At 43.6% G+C, this 19,151-nt stretch overlaps 1 protein-coding gene across 1 annotated transcript in view; it reads left to right on the top strand.

Annotated features, from left to right (window-relative positions):
• The window catches only part of MAGI1 (membrane associated guanylate kinase, WW and PDZ domain containing 1), a gene marked incomplete at both ends in the record, with an annotated part of 151,246 nt that overhangs the window by 123,169 nt on the left and 8,926 nt on the right, over nt 1-19,151 (top strand). Inside the window, 2 exons of the mRNA XM_010136289.1 lie at nt 10,528-10,559; nt 18,355-18,571. Of these exons, the coding sequence (XP_010134591.1) occupies nt 10,528-10,559; nt 18,355-18,571 (249 nt within the window). The remainder of the gene's footprint in view (nt 1-10,527; nt 10,560-18,354; nt 18,572-19,151) is intronic.

Here is a 19,151-nt window from a genome sequence, read left to right as displayed (position 1 = left end):
GCTATCCCTAATGATGTAAAGCTGTGGTAATTAGAGCTGCAATCAGCTATTCAGTGCAGACTTGAACTCTTTTGAACAAGCCACTCACTTCTGTTTGCCCTTTAGGCTTGCAGTCAAGAGCGAGTTGAAAGTCATGCCACTTAAGCATCTAGCTGCCAGAAAATTTCGAACTGTCTTAGCAGCTGCTGAATTAGAGAAAAATTGAGTCCAAACTGCATTTAGGACAAAAAATCACAACCTGGGAATCATCTGACCGTTACCACAGAGCGTGTTTGACTGTGCCAAAGCTTCTGGAAAGGGAAGAAAAGTTCACCGTTTCCAGCAGTGTTTTCAGTTGCTAGTACAGAGGGAGCAGAGTGTTATACTGAGGTCTTTGTCCCATGTTTGGATCCGTAGGAACCTCTCCGAGCCCCATCTCACTACGCACAGCGCTGCCGGTACCAATCATCATGCATGCCACCTTTATGGTGGTTTTCTTACCCTGCTCCCCAGCCCACCACATTGTGGCAGCTTCTTCCCTCACCCAGAGCAGAAGTAGATCAAAGTCCTCTCTGCCACCTGGTATGCTCAACTAGCCTTTAGATTTTTTGAAATCCCATTCATGACACTTCTTTTTCCCTTTTTCCTTGCCTTACCTTCTGTCAACCCCCACCAGCTACCAAAGCTCCCAGTGCCTTCTGCTCAGGTATCTCCCATCAAACCTGTTGGCTGTATCTCTCAGCAATTTGACCCTCAGTGTGTACGTCACTTTTGCTGCACACTAAAAAATTACCTGATATTGTAGTGCAAATAATACCATCCAGAAGTAACAGTTGGGGGGGGGGTGTGATAACTGATGGGCACCCCTCGCTAGGTAGTAAATTATATTCTAAAATCAGAATCATGGTATGCTTAAAGAAATGTATGTCCATGTGCCAAGATTTATTTTTCAAGTTCATTACTTTTTATTCCAGTCTTATTGCTTTGTAATTCCAGAATTAGGGATTCCCTGATTAAACTGGGAATCTCATATGGCATTTAAAAATCTGTCTCAATTGTTTCCTCTTGTTTATTTTTGTTACTATTTCCTTTAAAGAGATTTACCTGGTAAGAAGTGAATCAGATGAGTAAAGTTTGTAAGTCTGTCAACAAAGTGCATGAGAAATGAAATTAAATGTTTTTTTAAATGTTTTGCGATGCCACTCTTCCATTTTCTGAAAACAGAAAAATCCTAGTGCAAATGTATTGCTTAAACTTAAGACTTATGCGCAGCGAAGGAGCAGGGGAAACCTTTAGTTGGGAGTAGCTGCATCTTTTTTTTCCAAACCACCGAGTCGCTCTTTGTTATTCTCTTCTTAAGTGGAATTATATTCTAACGAGGCCAAAAAAAGCTGATGAGACTTTAAAGCAAGTTTGATGTCACATTTACTATTCTCTTACAGCCTTTCTCTGATTAGGGACTAGTATCTCAAGGAGCAGATAGAAAAATGGATTGAAGTCAGGAAAAGATGAAGTGAAGGAAATGTTACACATGTTGATATTTTTAATAAGAAGCTTGAAGTTCATACCCCTTATTAGAATTGCTTATGTGCCTGTATTTCAATCCACTGTGCAAGTTAATTCTCCTGTAAACAGCTCCGGAGTGTTAGATACGCCTTTTTGGGGCAACACCGTCTATTGTTATGCAGCACCACGCACTGATCACTGGTAATTGGTTTTGTACAGCAAGCTAGCAGGAACTTGTTTTCTCTTTGTGATAAAAATAAGCCGAACTTAACATTTAAAATCAGGTCGTTTTATAAATAATGTAATATTTGGGGATTACACAGTGGTTTTCTCCTTCAAAGTGCTTTACAGGTGTTAATCTTAGTGACATTGGCCACTTCTTTTTGATGACCTGAATTTGCAAGGTTTGGGATAACTCTGCTTACCAAAAAACATGAAGAGGGAAGTTTTGGAGCTGTTGAAGTCCATGGCAAGGCTCCCATTGGACTCCAGGAGGCAGCAGGGTTTCACCAAGGTTTTAGATGCCTACAGATGCCTGCAGCCACAAAGGGTAATTGTTGGTAGCTTGTTCAGCCACCAAATAGTTTGATGTGTGTAACTAATGTTCATACAAACAGTGCATTTGCGGGAACTAATTAATTAGCATTACCAGGTCATGCTGGAGTTTCTCAATACGAGGCATCCAGTTGAAATAGTAAGCGACAAATTCAAATATCGACCTCAAAAAGCCCAAATGCTTAAAAATCCTATGTTAATCTCCCAGAATTCCAGATATAAAAATACCACATCGGATTTCTTTCTGTCTTTTTAGTTCAAGCCTCTAGTATTCATATCCTACTGCCTTTGCAAAACCCTGGGGTTGTCATATGAGCACCTGATTCCAAAACCGACAGCTTTATGATATTACAGTTCTGATAATAAAGGAGAATCGGTATCGCTGGCATCTGAACATGTTAATTGCCCGCAGAATTTCCAGGTCTTGCTGGTGTGATACAAGCAAAGTGCTGACACTAATCTGTTAGTCATTTGAGGCACAAGTGTTTTCCCCTCAGCTACCCTTCATTAACTCCATTTGCACTGATTCTCTTCTAGAAATGAGTAAGCAAATGAAGAGATGCCTCTGAAATCTGCTTTTTGGGTCAGCATTAGTTTTACATCAGTTGTCCTGCATTTTTGTGGCAGCATGGCCTATCTACACTATAGCTCGTGTCCCCCAGATGTGTGTGTCATCTGGGCTCCAGAGTCGCTTGGAAGGGTAAAATAGAGCAGTTGCTGATTCATTGCTTGGCATTTTGTTACATGTATAGCACCAATTTCAGTGGAGGAGGTGGTTTCCTCAAGTTTTGAGATAATTCACAGGGCATGCTTTGGAAACCTGTACTTTAATGATTAAGGAGCTAAATGATTAATGTATTTGGAATAAGGAAATACTGTCAGTTTTGTGTATTCTCGCATGCTGACAGCACAACAGCGGCGGTGTGCACGTTATGCGCATGGCTGCCTTTCTGTGGCAGCGAATCTCGATGATCTGCTGGAAAATCAGTAAGAAAACCAAAGCATTTGCTGAATGCTGGAAGAAAAAAATGTCTGATATCTTCCCATCAGGATGTTTTATTGCACGAACCACCTTATCTTGCAGAAGGCAGTAGGCTCTTAGAACGAAACAGGAGGTTGCTTAGCAAATGAAAGACAAGAGCTCTCAAACTCTTCCTAAAGGCTTTTTTTTCTCTCTCCCCAGCTTGAGGTTTTGAAAGTTGCCTCTTTTTTTTCCCCTCATGTTTTGATTTGGTTTTGGTATTAAATGCTGAAATTGTGTAAGTGGAGCAACTCAAACCCACACAGTCTTCAATATCAAATATGATGTGATGTAACACAAGGTGGCACAGCAGAACCTAATACTATGTGTTAGATAAGGCAGATTTAGCTAGAGATGCGCCTCCCACATCTTCAGCGGGATTTGCACAGCAGGAAATGGAGCAGACTTGGTGCTGTGCAGCAAGGAGGGTCTTGTTCCAGCCCGTTTCCCCTCCTACCCATACATGCTGTCTGCGTGGCATTCTGGTGTGCACGTACACGTAAATAACGAGGTTTTTATCAGCCGCGTTGCAGGTAGATGCGGTGGCTGCTGCTCTGATTTGGCATTATAATAACCAGTCATAATGGAATTAATGAGGTATCAGAAATCCAAGAAAGGTCCTTGTTTATCTCTGTAATTAAATACATTTGGAAGGTCATTAAAAGCAATAGCGAGTGGGCAAAACTGAGGAAGAAGGATGGCTTTGTAATGAACTTGTCAGTGGTTTTGTTCTGAGACAAACAGATTGCTTTTAAAAATCTGTCCTTGTCTCTCTCTCTTCTGATTTTTTTTTCCCATTCTGCATTGGGATTTTATGTTTATCCATTTTCGTGTTCATTTTTTCTTGGTCTGATGAACTTACTTTTGTGATGGTGATAGTAATTTGGACTACACCGGCTTTGCGACCCTGTTAAAGCTGTGGTTTTGGTGCCAGTTGCAATGTACCATGAGTTGGACTTCAGAAGCTGGCAGGGCTTGGAGACTGGACAGGTTTGGCAGAGGAGGCCGAGCTTCAGGGAGATGACAGGGCTGGTGAGGATGCTGGGGCAGGTGGAGGCCCTGCAGCTGGGGCACATGAAGGTAATGTTGGTGGGGCTGTGGCAGGTGAATATCAGGCCCTAGAATCTTTGACTCCGATCTTATCCTTAAGGGTTTGTTTCTAAGATGTACAATTACATACTTGGAAGTATATTGAGTTGCTAATTTATTTTTAGAGAAAACTCTGTTTTAAATCAAAGTCATGTTTTCTGAACACATCTTCAAGTCCATTGTCTCCTAGTAAAGACTTTCTGCCTCAGTGTGCCTCATGTGCATGTGCACTCCCCAGGGCTGAATCTGGCTAAGATTTCTCTAAATATTAGCTTATTATTAAGGGATGTTATTTTTTAATAGCAACATCAAACTAATAGCAAGAGGGCCCTATCTGTAGGCACCCCCTTTGTGCAGGCTGCTCTCCAGATAGGAAATACGAGCATCTGCCGTAAACCACACAGGTCTGAGCATGTGGGTTTACACCTTGTAACAGTGCTGCGGTAAGTCTGAAGGCAAACACCCTCACTGAGCAGGATAAATACAGATGTCACAATAGCAAAATACAGTTTCTCCTCTACCCGTGTCCTCCACGCTGAGCTTGGAGTGGCACGTGCTGTTGGCCTTGAGGTGCTCCTGCCCTTCGGTACCTGTATGGCCCTGCCACGGGAGAGCCAGCTGAGAAGAAGGGGGTTGACGCTGGACATCTTCCAAATTGCAGCACACCCAAAAAATTGAGATGTGCTTTAGAAATAAAGCTTGCAAGTCGTGGATCTGGTGGTCTGTGGGAAAGGGTATGTACCTTCATGCGTATCCACATGTGTATGCAGAAAATCAATGTGTATCAAGGGAAACAGAACGTGGGGGTTTCTAATAAGTTTCCAATTCTGGTGTTTACCATTCGTGAGGTTTCAGAAACATGACATCTATGTACAAATTTGTTTAAATATTAACAGATTTTAATCTAAACATTTAACTGCAACAGCTCAAGCTTTAGGAAATACTTCATTTAATGAGCTTCAAAATACAAATGCTGACATGCTTTCTACCATAGGTTAGATGGGTAATTGTCACACTAATTCTCAATCTCTTCATTATCTTACTGTCTTGAGATTACCATGTGTATCTTACTACATAATTATATTTTCATAGTAATCAAATAGCATTTTATTAGCCTATATCTTCTTTATCACTTCTAAAATCAATTCTGGCTTGAGATGCTGAAAATATGACTGAGACTTCAATTAGGAGGAATTGTTTAGCATTCTGACCAAAAATGAGTAATTGCGGCTATTACAATTTAACATCTTCAGAGCCTCTAGAACCAAGATTCTTGTTAATGGCAATAATATACTGTGCCTCATTTTTTTTTTTTTTTTTTGCCAGTGGGTTAATAATAGCCAAGATGGTATTATTACAGTTTTGTAGCATTTTCTCTGTGTTTGGTAGTTACCAAACTTGATTTATGGCAGGGCTGTGTTCGTGCAGTGTAAATTCTTCTCTCCCTTAAAGCTTGTGTCGCATAGCTAATTATTTTGCTAGTAGTGACACTCGTGTTATGCAAATCACAATGACGAGCAGAAAAGTTGGGCAGGGACAAGGTAGGAGTTTTCTTCTTGATGGTGCTCCTTCTACCTGTATAGGCTTGCCTCTCTTGCTGCAGATTTTTCTGGGATGTTTTCTCTCTTGTTCTTTTGCCAGTCTAGAAAAGATCACATTCCACCTTTTTTTTTAGATAGTATTTGTCCTTTATTAGAAATTCTTTGGCAATGGATTATACAGAATCAAGGGGATTGCTTTGTCACCACCAACCTTCTGTCCCCTGCCCTCCCAGCAGCACTAATGGCCATTAGCGTAAATTATTTAAAGTTTCTTGTTTTGCACACAGAAAGCGGTGATCAATGTGCGATGCCAGGTATCTGGCTGAGTTCCCCCTGACTCCAGTACTTTACCCCTCATCTTTCGAAGTGTCTGTTTGCTTTGATACAGCCTTTGATTTTTATTCAGCACGGTGTAAGCGGTGCTATTTAGAAAGCTTTTTTTTTTCTAGGCAGGAATATTTTCTCTGTAAACGTTAGCCTTGTGACACAGTCTGAAATGTTTCTTTTCTTGTGGGTTTTATTCCTCTCCCGCTGATTTTCAGCTCTTGTGCATTTTGGGCTGCAGACAGTGTAGTGGTGAAACCTTGTCACTTAGGCTCATCTGTGGCTTTCTTTTGCTGGTGGATATGGATGGTCCACAAGATGTCTCAGCTGGAAGTGTTCAACAGTCACGAGGAGTGAAGATCTAGGCACAATTGTTCTTTTCCTCCATGTGCAAACACACCCCAAAACTGAAAAATGTTGAGCAATAGCCACAGAGGTTGTAAGGAATAAATAGGATGATAGTCTGGCTTCTAGACTGGCTCTTAGGAATTTCAAGTGCCTTAGTCCTATTGGTGGCTTGTGCTACTGAATTGTTTCAACCTCAGGTTGAAATCCCACTGATGTGTGTACTGGGGTTTCTTTGTGGTGGAGGAAGAAGTGTTCACGCCAGCTGGCCTCTCTGTAACCAAGATGTTCGGATGGGTTGCCTGTGCAACCTTCTGAGCTCTCACCAGGATCAGGCCCAGGCTACAGTATGGATCTGCAGTCCCATGTTGCAGTCTGTATATGCTCAGCACAACAGGATTGACTATTTGTTGTAGTCTTTCCATGTTACTTTGGTAGCATAAAGACAAAAGATTTGGGAAAATATTCCTGTAAAAATGGAGGACCCCTGCATGTTAGAAACAGCAGGACTTGAGGTCACAGTCTTGTCCTAAGGGTTCTTCCACGAACTCCTCATAGGTAGGGTTAGAGAACTTACAGCTTCCCTGCTCCGGAAGTTTTGCCACACAAGACCACCACATTAACACATGCCAAATCATATGAAAGAAGCTGGGTTGTGGCCTTACTTCATGGACCGCGTCACTCCCGACATAATGCAGTGTCACGCCACAGAGATGCTGCTCCTGGTGGGTAATGGCGTTAAGAGTGCTGGAGTCATGGTACGAAACTTCCTTAATGATTTGCATTTTTCCCCTATGTTACAAAACGTAGTTGAGCAGATGGATGCAGCCAGCTGTACACAGAGCTTTAGGGAGTACTGGAGAGAAAAGAGAGAGGTTTTTGTTAAGATAAATGTAATAATCTCTGTGATAATTAGTTTAATTTAGATCCTTGCATCTGACTCATTTTTGACTAACCTTGTATGGAGCCTTTCTTGCCTTGCTGACGAGCCTGTGAATTTAGTTTGATTACAATCCCTTTTTTTGTGCTTGCAGATTGCTCACTGATCACTGATATTTTTCATTAAGCAGTTGCTTTATTACATTGTTATTTGGAAGGGAGTAATTTGTGCTTTCTAATTAATTTAATTCCAGGCACATTTAGTAAGTAGCTACAATTCAAGGGGTTTTAGGTCATATTGACATTGTTTACTAGATGTGCTCGTTTGTTTTAAAACACTGTTAACTCTGTGATGACAACAGCCCCATTTGGTTGCACGACTCTTCTGCTCTCCCTAATCTGCACCTCCAGAACCCCCCCAAAATTAGAAGGTGCGTTTCAAGCGCTAGTGAGAAATGTCCATAGGCATTACATCACAGAGGAATTATGTTGAAACAGTGTCTATATAAACTATTACTATTCCATTATCGGGATGGAGGGCAGAGCAGCGGGGAAGCCTTTTGGCTTCTCTTAGCCAGAGATGTGAATATCATTACTCTGACCACCAAAAAAAAATGGACAATGTCAAAGAGGTGCAGACTGGCTGTTAAGTCCATGCTTGGCCCGTTTATCTCTGAAAAAGTTAGAGTGAGGCTTCAGGAGAGAATAGAGCAGCTGAGAGCATGACTATAGCAAGCAAGACATGTCCTGAGCAGTGATTGGACATGGTTAATATAATAAAAAGGTGTATCTTGTAATTCATAGTTATCATCATTCCAAACTCTTAAGCATGGGCGATTGTTTTTGCCAAAAGCTTTTTGATAAAGCTTAGTGTTTTCATGCTAGTGATGCTCCCAGGATTTGGGGGTCATTCAAGAGCTTTGTGTTCATCACTGTTAAATACTGTATCCATTCCATCATCTGAACATGAAAACTATGTATGATACCTGTCACTTGCTCCTTTGGCCTGCTGCTGGGCTTTAAAAAGAGGCCCTAATTAAATGAATAAATAACGTTTTTGCAGGACAATGTACAGGCAGGTTATTCCCCTGACTATAAGCTCGTCCTGTGATAAACTACCAACATTTGTTAATGTGTTCTGCAGTCACTTATTTTAGTAAATAGTCAATTACTGGTTGTTCTGCAGCAAAGTCTGGTACAGAGCAGTGACACTGTAAGATTCATCAGCCCCTGCGGGACCCACCAAACAAATGGTCTTGATGGGTTTTCCATTATTTTTCACCCGTTTTCCTTCTCTTTTGGATTGCAGCAGCCAAAATTAATGACAAACTTTGAAGGAAAGGTTTGTTCAGTAATTCATACCTAGTAAATTTGAACATTTAATTTTTGTGATGCAGTAAACTGAATTCTGGTACAATTTGAACCAACAGCCCAGCTGCATCTCCGCTTTATTTTTTGCAAGGAAGATTTAAATGGCTGTAATACCTTTTGTGGCTCATGTTGGTCTGTTGAGGGTGCGTGCGTGCGCGGGGATCTGTTCTACCTATTGATTTAATAGGAAAGAGCATCACTTGGAAGGGGAGAGTAAATGTGTGTGCATGCATGTGGAAGGGGAGAGAGGCGGGGAGGAATCTCTATCTATGTGTTTATCTCTGTGATAAATGATGCCCGTTAAAAATGTGACTTGCCGTGAACATTATTAGTGCTTTCGTCTTTAAGTGCACTGTACAAACACAGTCACCGTCAGCAGAAATGAGGCTGCAGTCTTGATTGTTTAGTTCAAACAGTTTTGATGTTTCATTGTCCCTCGATCCATCAGTGCCTGGAGGGGGATCAGCTATTGGCTGGGAGTGCATCAGAGTGATGTGCAGAGAGCAGATATTCCTCAAAAGCTGAAAAGATTTCATGTAAAATACTCATTACTGTTTGTATCCCAGTCTGTGAGCAGGCAGCGAAGTGAGCTGTTTATCATTTTTAATTGTGGATCTTCCCTATTCAGAACTAACATCTCCCAAATTACCTTAAAATGAGCTTCTTCCTGGGCAGACTTGTAATTCACTTGCATCACTCATTTTATTCTCTGTGTAAAAGTTAGACGAGGGTATGGGTTTTAGCTCAAACAAAATGCATAAAGTAGAAAACATAATGCGGCATAAATGCCACATAAATCACATCCTAAAGACAAAAGCAGATTTCAAACATCTGAATTACTGAGCACTTAATGTGGAGTGTAATCTTCTGTGGTTTGGTTTATGTCTGTTGTCTGGAGTGTCACACAGAGCAAAAGACGGGGAGTCCCCTTTCCTCCCACAGTGGAGGTAAAGGAAGGTGGTTTGCAAAATGCCCGGGGAGGTAAATCCCCCAGCCAGTTGTCTCCTTTGCTGCCGGGAATTGGGCTATATGCAGAGGCAGTCGATAGAAATCCCACTTGAGTTCTCTTGCTTATCACAGAGTAAGAGGCTGCTCCAAAATGCAAAACTGTCCTTGAAAAAACCTCTCGTGCCCTCCCAGTTGTTTCTTTCTTTGCATCGACTGCCACCTGTGTAAGCCCCCCTTCTCCAAGCTCCCTGGCATCCCCCAAGGGCCAGCACGTTCTGCTTTCAAGCCTCAGCTCTCTGAAATTGTAACTAAGAGATAAAATCTCTTCATTCAAAGATTTACACTTAGGATGGACAGGAAGGAAAATGCATATTTTCTCAGTAGCATTCACGCCTTTAGGGATAAAAGCTTATTCCTCCGCATGCTTTTGTTTTCCTTTGCCCAGCCCATGCCTCCTGGCTCAAGCCAATGCACATTTTCCTTTAAAAAAATTGATTTCTAGAGAAATACTTTTTAAAAAATCAACCTGTTTCCCCTGCGCTGCTGCGATTGGTCTGATAAAATCGCCGAGCCGATCGCGTCAAGAGGAAATAGCCTCGGCTTAATTGTAAGCTAAGTCTCCCGTAATCCAGGGGAGCATTTGAGATTCTGCCCAAGCGCTGGGTTTCAGCGGGCGCTGAGGGCTGTGGGTTTCTCTCCCAGCCTCCCGGCTGCTGCAGCACAAGTCAGCATAGCTAATGCAGATTGAGCTCTCCCCCCGCTCCCTCTTCCCCGCTCCTGCCGCTCGCTCGCTCTCCCTCTCCCTGTGCTTTGATTCGATATGAACAGACTGGTAACTCCGATGCGAGAGCGAAAGCTGACATAACTCTGCAGATGGCTACGTTCGGATGATACACCTAGGGATTTTTCTTTAAGGGAAGGTAATGTTTAGATGCTAATGTTTATTTTTCCCTTGTTGCCATTTTTCAGGACTGCCGGTCCCAAAGAAGAGCCCAAAGTCGGTAAGCACTTTTCAGCTATTTTTTGTCTGTTTGTCTGCTTTGAAGGAGGAAGGCATGAGTTCAGCTTGTTTTCTTTGTGGGTCTCGATTGTTTTAAGTTGCCTTTCTGTTGCAACCGTGATTACCTTGCACGGCTCCTGCTGCATGGGGAGGTGAAAGAGGAATGCAGTACGGAAGGGGGACTTGTTTGCAAATAAAGCCTCAGGTTTACAGATCCTCTTCCCTGACAGATGAGCTTCTCTGTCATTTAACTTGCCAAAAAAAAAAGCTATTGTTTTCTTTTGGAAAGATGGGAGGCTCCACCTTCTTGCCATATAACAAGTCCTGCTGGGTGCTCGTAGGCACCAACCTTTTCCATTAACTCCCTGAGTTTTCTTGAGTATCCTCAGCTGAATTATTAACAGAATGGGGAAGCATGCACCTTGTCGAGAGAGACGAAGCATGAATGGAGCATGATTACGGTTCCCAGGGAATACAATTAACTGTCCAAGTGAGCAGGATTGTGCTGCAGGTGTGAGAGTCCTTATTTTAAAAAAAAAAAACCTACAGAACAGTATATTCTTGTCTCTTCTGGTCCTATTTCCATGTAAAGCTGTTACCTGGATGATGTGTTAGCTAATAGCATGGAAGCCATGATCTAAAGAATCATTAAAGCTCCATGCATGATGCCGTGGAAGAAATTAATGTGCGATTTGTATGCAACAAAAAGAAATGTTTTGTTTTTAAAGGAAATGTAATACTTAAAGCTTGAAAGTTTCCAGTTGTCTGTTGAGAGGGAGGGGAAAAAAGAGAATTCTCTCCAGTAGCTTTGGAGAAGCAGAGCGAGGGAGGTCTTTGCTGTGTTGTAAGACGGTACGAAACTTCACTGACAGTCCCTGACGGGTGCTAAAAACTGCAGCTGGGCACAGCCCACCTCGCTGCAATCCTGGGCAGGAGCTTTATGAAGGGGCTGGGCAGCAGGCTTCTGCTTTTAATATGAGTTCTCTGCTCATCCAAAAAGAAAGCCCTGAAATAATTAATGTGATTCTGATGGCTTAGGGCAGCGCTGATTAAAGTCATGTGAGCCCAGGCCTCTACCGTTGTCAGCTCACATTAATATTGAGAGGCAGAAGTGCGGGGTGCGCTCCCTCGCAAGTCGCAGGCATGTCAGACCCTGCGCGCTCACTTCTGTCGTACGCAGAGATTATTTCAGCCTTCAGTAAAACAGAAGCGAGTGTGTAAAACACATACGTGCCTGGCACGTTTCTTTTCTCTGCCTGCACTTCTTTGCAGAGCAGGAGTGGCTGCACGCCATCCAAACTCCCGCTTTTGTCATTAAACCAGCCCCAATCAGTGAGTCTTGGTCTTCCCAACACGTAGAGACTCCTGCGTTGCCACACACGCATTCGGCATCAGGTGAAGTGGGATGCTGTCAGGTCAGACACCTCTCTGGTCAGTAACGATGCACCATGAAAATCTGAGCAGCATCGAAATCCATGTCGGGATAATTCTGCCTTGGTGAACAAAGAGAGTGCTTGCAAACAGGTGTGCAACAGCAAATTTCTCTTTAATATTTGCTTTGAGGAGCTAGTAAGCCTTGCAAGAGCAGCCCCATTCCCGCCCATGCCTCTCCAAATCCCTCTCACCCTGCTCTAGGATCCCTCAAGTAATTTTTACTACGGCCCTAGGCTGTGCTGTTGCCTCTCAAGCGCAGGATTCACCAAAAGCAGAGCCTTCTATTCCGCTGCCTGCACACCGAATCATTTGCATCGGCAATTAGCAGAGATGTTTTACACTGCCGCATTGTGCGGCAGCTTTAATGATGGACCACTCCTCAGAGAGGCAGAGCAGAGCACGACAGAGTCCATACAGCTGCTTCTTCATTCCCAGGCGTCAGTGACATGCAGGGGAGCCCAGAAACCTGGAGCAAAGCTCTGAGAGCATCCATGTGCAGAGGAGGAAGCTGTCCTTGGGGCTACCTGGTGGGACGGATTTACACCAACACCAGAGCTTGTGTGGCCAAGGCAAGGGTCAAAAGCATAAAAGCAGTGGTATTGCTGAACACCTTCCTTCCTTGGTTTAGTTGCAGGGAGGCTGTGGGGCAAGGGCAGCCCGGCCCTCTTGGCCCTGAAAATTCCCACTGGCTCTCATCTGGGTAGGGGACAGCCAAGCCTGCCCTGCTGGCGCGTTCCCCAGTTGGGATGCCATCCCGCTGCGCCCTGCCCCGGCATTTCCCGGGGTGAATGCAGGTGCTGCCAGATGAGCTGTGGGTCTGCAGGCTGGCCCCAGTGCCACACAGCTGGTCATGGGGCTTGAGCTGAACGTGTGGCCCATTTCCCCTGCTCCCTTTGCCCGACAAGGGAATGTTTTCCAGCATTCCTCGTTTAATAAATCACCTGCAGTTAGAGGAGAGCGTACATCCAGGCTGGGAGTGGTTGGCCCAGAATTAGCCTGCGCTCGTTCTTTGACTCTTCTGCTGCATTGAGGAGGACACGAGCTCAGGGGTCCTTCCTTTTCTGCTTCACTCAGTGCAGTGACAAGACCTCTTGTATTACCTTGTATCCTTTCCAAAGCCTGGACACACTCCCAACTTGCTGCCAATGGCTGCTTCTTCCTCAAACGAGCCCTATTTTTAGCTATCAGCCTCAATCCCCTGTTCCTCAAAGGGCTACTTCAGGCTGTTGGGTACCTCCCAGCTGTGAGGAGTTTTAGCCCCTTGGAGAGATTTGTTAGTGCTGGGGCTGCAGCATGGTCTGGGAATATTTTTCTGCCTTTCTTTTCATTTCCCCTCACCCCCCAGTTTTCCTGGGCTATATTTTTCAGCCTGTGTGTATCTTCTCATGAGCTTTGCTCTTTTTCTTAGTTTTTCAGGAGAGTTTTTCAATTTTGGTCAAAGAGCCAAATTACTAAAAAAAAGTTTGCAGCCATACATGGGACAGGGCAGTTCCAGGTTCCTTCTTCCACCCCCACCAAGGACTTGCTCACAGCAACTGCCAGTGCTGCTTGTTTGTTTTCAGTTTCCCATTGATTCCTTTATAGATGAAAATAGATATTTTTGTATTTACTATCTGGGGATACACACTTTCAGTGTTCAAATTCTCTAGTATGGCAATTACCCCTGCAATCATCCTGGTATAACATGAATTAAACCAAACTTTTTTCTTTTTTTTTTTTGTTCTGGTATGTTTTTTTTTTTCCTCATTGCTAGCATCGAAATACTCCACAAGGGGGCAAAAATTCCCATCTCCAGCTCGTTTCGCTGTCGCTGGCAGGACCAGCTTCTCCAAAATGCTCTAGAGTGCTAAGCTCTTCCAAAAATCTCATTTTTCTTTTGGGTGTAAATAAACACATTGTCAGCATAGCTGAACTGTGGCCAACAATGCAATTCTTTTGCACAGCCTGTCCCTGACAGGAGACTCAACACACATTTTGGGGGGATAGGCAGCTCTTGAGGCTCTGCTGATGTCCTCTTTTGTTCAGGAGAAGAAATTGGTTCCACAGCATGAGTGTACAACACATCCCTCTTCATTCAGAGACCATTTTTCCCCCCAATCTTGAAATACAGTGGAAGGAAACCACAGCAACTCTTCCCTCTTGCAGTTTTAAGCCTGGAGAATCCTGTGCCAAAAAGTTCTGATGTCCATTTGTGCTGCAGGACATGCTCCCTGCCACCATCGCCTCTTCTGCTGTGGGTTTCTCTCTCCCTGTCACAGACATACATAGCTGCTGCTAATGATTAGTGTCCCATCTCTGCCTGCAGCCACCTCTCAGCCGTGTCATGAGCCTCAGTTGTTTTAGCAGTCACTGTACAAAGTAACATCTAATTACTCTTTAATTTAAGATGAATGACAAACTGCTGTGTGGGTATCTGTAGCATTTTCCAGGCACTTGGAGACTTCTGGAAGTTCTCCTCCCGTCTCCGTGTGAAACGCAACAGCTTCAAGCTCCCTGGCTCATGTCGCCTTTGCTGTTTTCTCCATAATCAGAGGACAGTGCAGTGCAGTGCTCAGTGTGGGCTCGCTCAACCTCTCTGCTGAGGGAGAAGCTGCCTTTCAGGTCGGCAAATGCAGTGCCTGTGGCTGAAGCTGGGATTGCACAATGGGGGGAAGAAATCCTGGAAGGATGATATACGTCCCAACCCCGACCGCTGCTGCCCCCTCTTCTGCAGCTCTTGCCCCCACAGCTGCTCTCAGAAGTCCAGGCTGTGGTGGGCGTTCCTGGTAACCTCAACCAGTGGGGAAAGGGCAGATAGAAAAGACCTTCTTCCCAATACTACATTTTCTCCATCTCATGTTTTGCAGGATGAGCACTGTGAAGTTTCAGCAGGGGTGTAGAGAAGCTGGCACAGGCCACGTGTCTCAGACGGGGGCTTGGGTAGGGCACAAGAAGCTGCAGCTTTCCACATTGCTGTTTTGTCATGGCTGTAATATAGTACCAAGGTGATTGTTTTTTCCCATCCCCTGTATTTAAGCGTGCAGTCTGCCTAGATGGACTCAAGGTAGTCATTGTAGTCTTCATTTCTAGCCACTTTTGCCAGTCTTTCTGGTAAGCTATGCTTATCAACAGCTTGGGACAAGACCATAGACTGGAGGGTCAAGGGTGTTCTTGCTGACTTGGGTACTTCAGTGGTCCATGCTTTTGTAGCTACTGTCAGAAGTCAACAGAATTCAGCTGATCAACTTTACTTTGCACTGAAATACGTGATCAGCATCATCAGCAGGGTGAGGTCTGAACCACTCGCTCTGCAGCAGTCTGTCACCCAACAGCCCTGCGCTCATCTGATTTAGCTGCTTTCCTGCCTGTGTATGATGAGCTGAGTGAGCCCAACAGTCAGATCCAGACCCCAGAGAATCAGTCCAAAAGCTAGGAATGAGGCAGAAGATAGAGAAGCCATCCTTTCGTTGGCATATGATCAGCTCATCTCACCTGGGAAAGCTCCCCCTTTGCACCAGTCTGGGCTGTGCCCGTTGCAGGAGTGCCACAGAGAGCAGGGCGGTCAGACCCCTGCAAGTCCTGCTGCTGATGCTGAGCTGAAGCTGCTGCAGCGTGTGAAAACACCAAACCTTTTTGGCCTCACCTGGTGATGTGAAAGTCAGTTAATATTGTCCTGAACTAATTTAATTACATATATTCACCATTTCCACGGCTGTGTTCCTCTTTCTCTGTTCCCCTCTTCACCTCCTAGAGATGTTTCAGGCTTTTTGAAGGAGTTACTGTTGGGAAATACAACTGTCCCACTGAAGTGGTTTTCCCCTATTTCTTGCAAAATGTCTGTGTATTTGCAATTTCAACTCTAATTTAATTAGAGGTGGTTTTACTTGAGAGATGCTGACACTTCCATTTGCAGTCTAAAGCAGAATTCGTAGTTTGTTCAATATTTAGACCTTTCCTATCATGAAGTGAGAGCACTTTTTGAAGTTCAAACTCTGTTCCTTTTTAAGTCAGAAACTTTTCAGAGAGCTCTCAGTGTTTCCCCAAGGGCTGAATAAAGCTTCACATTTTAGTCCCTTGTACTCCAACTTCTGTAAACCAGCTTTTTGCAGTGAGATTGGCCTGAGGTTTCACAGGATGCTTGTAGTTATTTTAGTAGTTTGGCCAAACAAACAAAACTATCCAGATGGCTGGACTGAGAGTTGTAAAGTGGCTGGGTTTTTGGTTTGTTGTTTTTTTTTTTTTTAAGTTGCAAAGGAGTGATTATCCACACCATAGATGTTTAAAACCTCTTCATTTAAAAACTGAAGGGCTGCATGTGAATTAGCTTCTTTTACCATTTAAAAAGCTAAAAATGTTTGAAATTGGTTCACATATTTGTATTTGAAAGTCTGCAGATGAGTAATCACAGCAGGCATGCTTTGTTCAAAATTGCTTTAAAGGACAAAAGCAATTTCATATTCCGGTCGATCGAGATATCATTTTAAAAGTGCTGGTAGTGGATCAACAACTTGAATGTAAGGCCACGAGGTCAAAATCATTTGGGCTGTTGGAGCTGGGTTTTTTTCCTAGTGTAAACCCAAAAATTAGAAGTTAAATTATCCACACCATAGATGTTTAAAACCTCTTCATTTAAAAACTGAAGGGCTGCATGTGAATTAGCTTCTTTTACCATTTAAAAAGCTAAAAATGTTTGAAATTGGTTCACATATTTGTATTTGAAAGTCTGCAGATGAGTAATCACAGCAGGCATGCTTTGTTCAAAATTGCTTTAAAGGACAAAAGCAATTTCATATTCCGGTCGATCAAGATATCATTTTAAAAGTGCTGGTAGTGGATCAACAACTTGAATGTAAGGCCATGAGGTCAAAATCATTTGGGCTGTTGGAGCTGGGTTTTTTTCCTAGTGTAAACCCAAAAATTAAAAGTTAAAAAAAAAAAAAAACCAAACAGAAAATATTATTGCTAAGGCTCAAAAAGGCACTTTCTTCTGTATGGTGACTTTCTCCTCTAATTAATTCACCCCTGCTATGATGGAGCACTGGCCGCCTACGGTTTTGTGTTCTGAGTAAAGGAGGGGGTCGCAGACCTGTGTGCACTTCAGCCCCCCCGTGCTGATCTGCTCTGCGTTTGCTGCTGGCTTTTCTCCCTGGCCCTGCTTGGTTTGCTGTGGAGGAGTCCCTGAAAGCAGAGCCCCCTGTTGCAATGTTTTCAGGAGGCTTTATGTTTTCATCTGAGGTTTTTTGGTGTGAGCGGCTGACCCCTTTTAGCCAGGAAGTTGTGCGTGAGTCCCTGAAAGCAGAGCCCCCTGTTGCAATGTTTTCAGGAGGCTTTATGTTTTCATCTGAGGTTTTTTGGTGTGAGCGGCTGACCCCTTTTAGCCAGGAAATTGTGCGTGTTGTAAAAACAACCTGTAGGATGCTGTTTTTCCGGCCTCCCCCTGCGTCACAGCAGCCTCTGTGCCAGAGCAGGTGGGAGATCGGACACAACCTCGATACCAACCCAAGGTCGTCTCAAAAGAGCATTAAAAAGCATTTACTGTGCAGTTTTGGGAGCACTTGTCGAAGGGAGGATTTTGCTGCATATCAAGTAGTACAGATGCTGGCAATACACATGTGCTTCGTTTGAGCCCACCATTGTGAAGTTAAGTTCAGAATTACGTATCCTGCTTAGCCAAATACTGAGCAGACAGAGCTCTTGACGTACTGCTTTTGAATCCGCCTTGAATTTAGGCGTATTTTTTCCTGTTCTAATACATTTCATCAAAACAAGGAAATCAAACTGCAGATCGATGTTTCCACGTTGGTGAAGGTCTGCTGTAAGCCTGTGGTTGCCCTGGGTAGCAGAGACAGAAAAGTGGTACTCTGTTGTCCACCCACTTGTGATACGGGGGTTGCGAGAGCTGTTGAGGAAAAGTGATCTTTCATAGCATGGGCTGTGCTCGCCTCTGTTTCAGAGAGACTGGTTAAGTTTTCACAGTGGCATTTGGTGGGCTTTTCCTTTTTCATCCAGGCTCAAGTTAGACCCTGTTATCTGAGTAGAAGGTTGATGTCTTGATGTAGGAAGAAAAAAAAATGCACTGTAACTAGTAACCTATAATGAGATTTAGATTTGTTTTATGTGTGAGATGGAGAACTGCATATTATTTTATGATAAGTGATTTTGGTTTGCATATCACTTTCTGTCAGTCTGTCTATCAAAATCTGTCATCGGGGAATTTAACTGTGCCCAGCATTAACTGGTGGCAGCAAAACTGTGATTTATATATTTACTTATGTGCATGCAGAAACCCTGATCAAAGAAGAGAGAAAAATTGATGGAAAACACCCACTCAAAGACCAATAACCGTCTGTTCTCTCTCTTTCTACTCGCTTTCTTCCTTACAGCAACCACTTGAAAGGAAAGACAGCCAAAACAGTTCTCAGCATAGCGTCTCCAGCCACCGCAGCGGGCACACCGCTTCCCCCGTTCACAGCACGCAGGTGCTGCCGGACTACACCACCACAGAGGCTCCGGCTGGGGATCAACCGGACAGTTCTGGGCAGAAAAAGCCAGATCCATTCAAAATCTGGGCCCAGTCCAGGAGCATGTATGAAAGCCGACGTGAGTATGAAGCAGGTGTGGTTGCTAAGGCTACGGCTCTGGCAGCTGCTCTCTGTATATTTTCTTTGCAAAGAACTGAATCTTTTAGATTTGCGTTGAAAATATAAGGCTTCAGTTTGTTAATTTGGTTTCTGTCGATGGTATCTACTTGATAGAGGTGCAGATTCTTCTCTAATGAGGAACGAATTTAGATCGTGTCTAGAAAAGGGCACTTAGACCAAAGCTTAATACGAAAAATCCCTTTAAAATTAAAGATGATCTTGTCATCTATTTTTTTATTTTGCCTTTAAATTAAGCTGAAGGAGAATTTCCAAGTTTGTTATCCAGATCCTAAACTCTTTTTTGAGGTTAAGACTCATTGTCTGATATGCATAGGAATTTCAGTAAGGAGGGGAACTCTTTATTTGGTTTGCTGAAATTCGTATCAGATGCTTTCCACTGTCACCCTGGGGAGGAGAAAATCCCGCTGAGCCATTTGACTTTGACCAGAATGGACACTTCAATGATACAGATATCAAATGCATATTGTAAGTGGCTTTTATGGCAATTAATAATCTGCACACTTGGCTAATAGTTCAGC

Source organism: Buceros rhinoceros, unplaced genomic scaffold (genome assembly GCF_000710305.1).
Source record: "Buceros rhinoceros silvestris isolate BGI_N320 unplaced genomic scaffold, ASM71030v1 scaffold3195, whole genome shotgun sequence".
Lineage (NCBI taxonomy): Eukaryota > Metazoa > Chordata > Aves > Bucerotiformes > Bucerotidae > Buceros > Buceros rhinoceros.
This window is presented reverse-complemented; position numbering and strand designations above follow the sequence as displayed.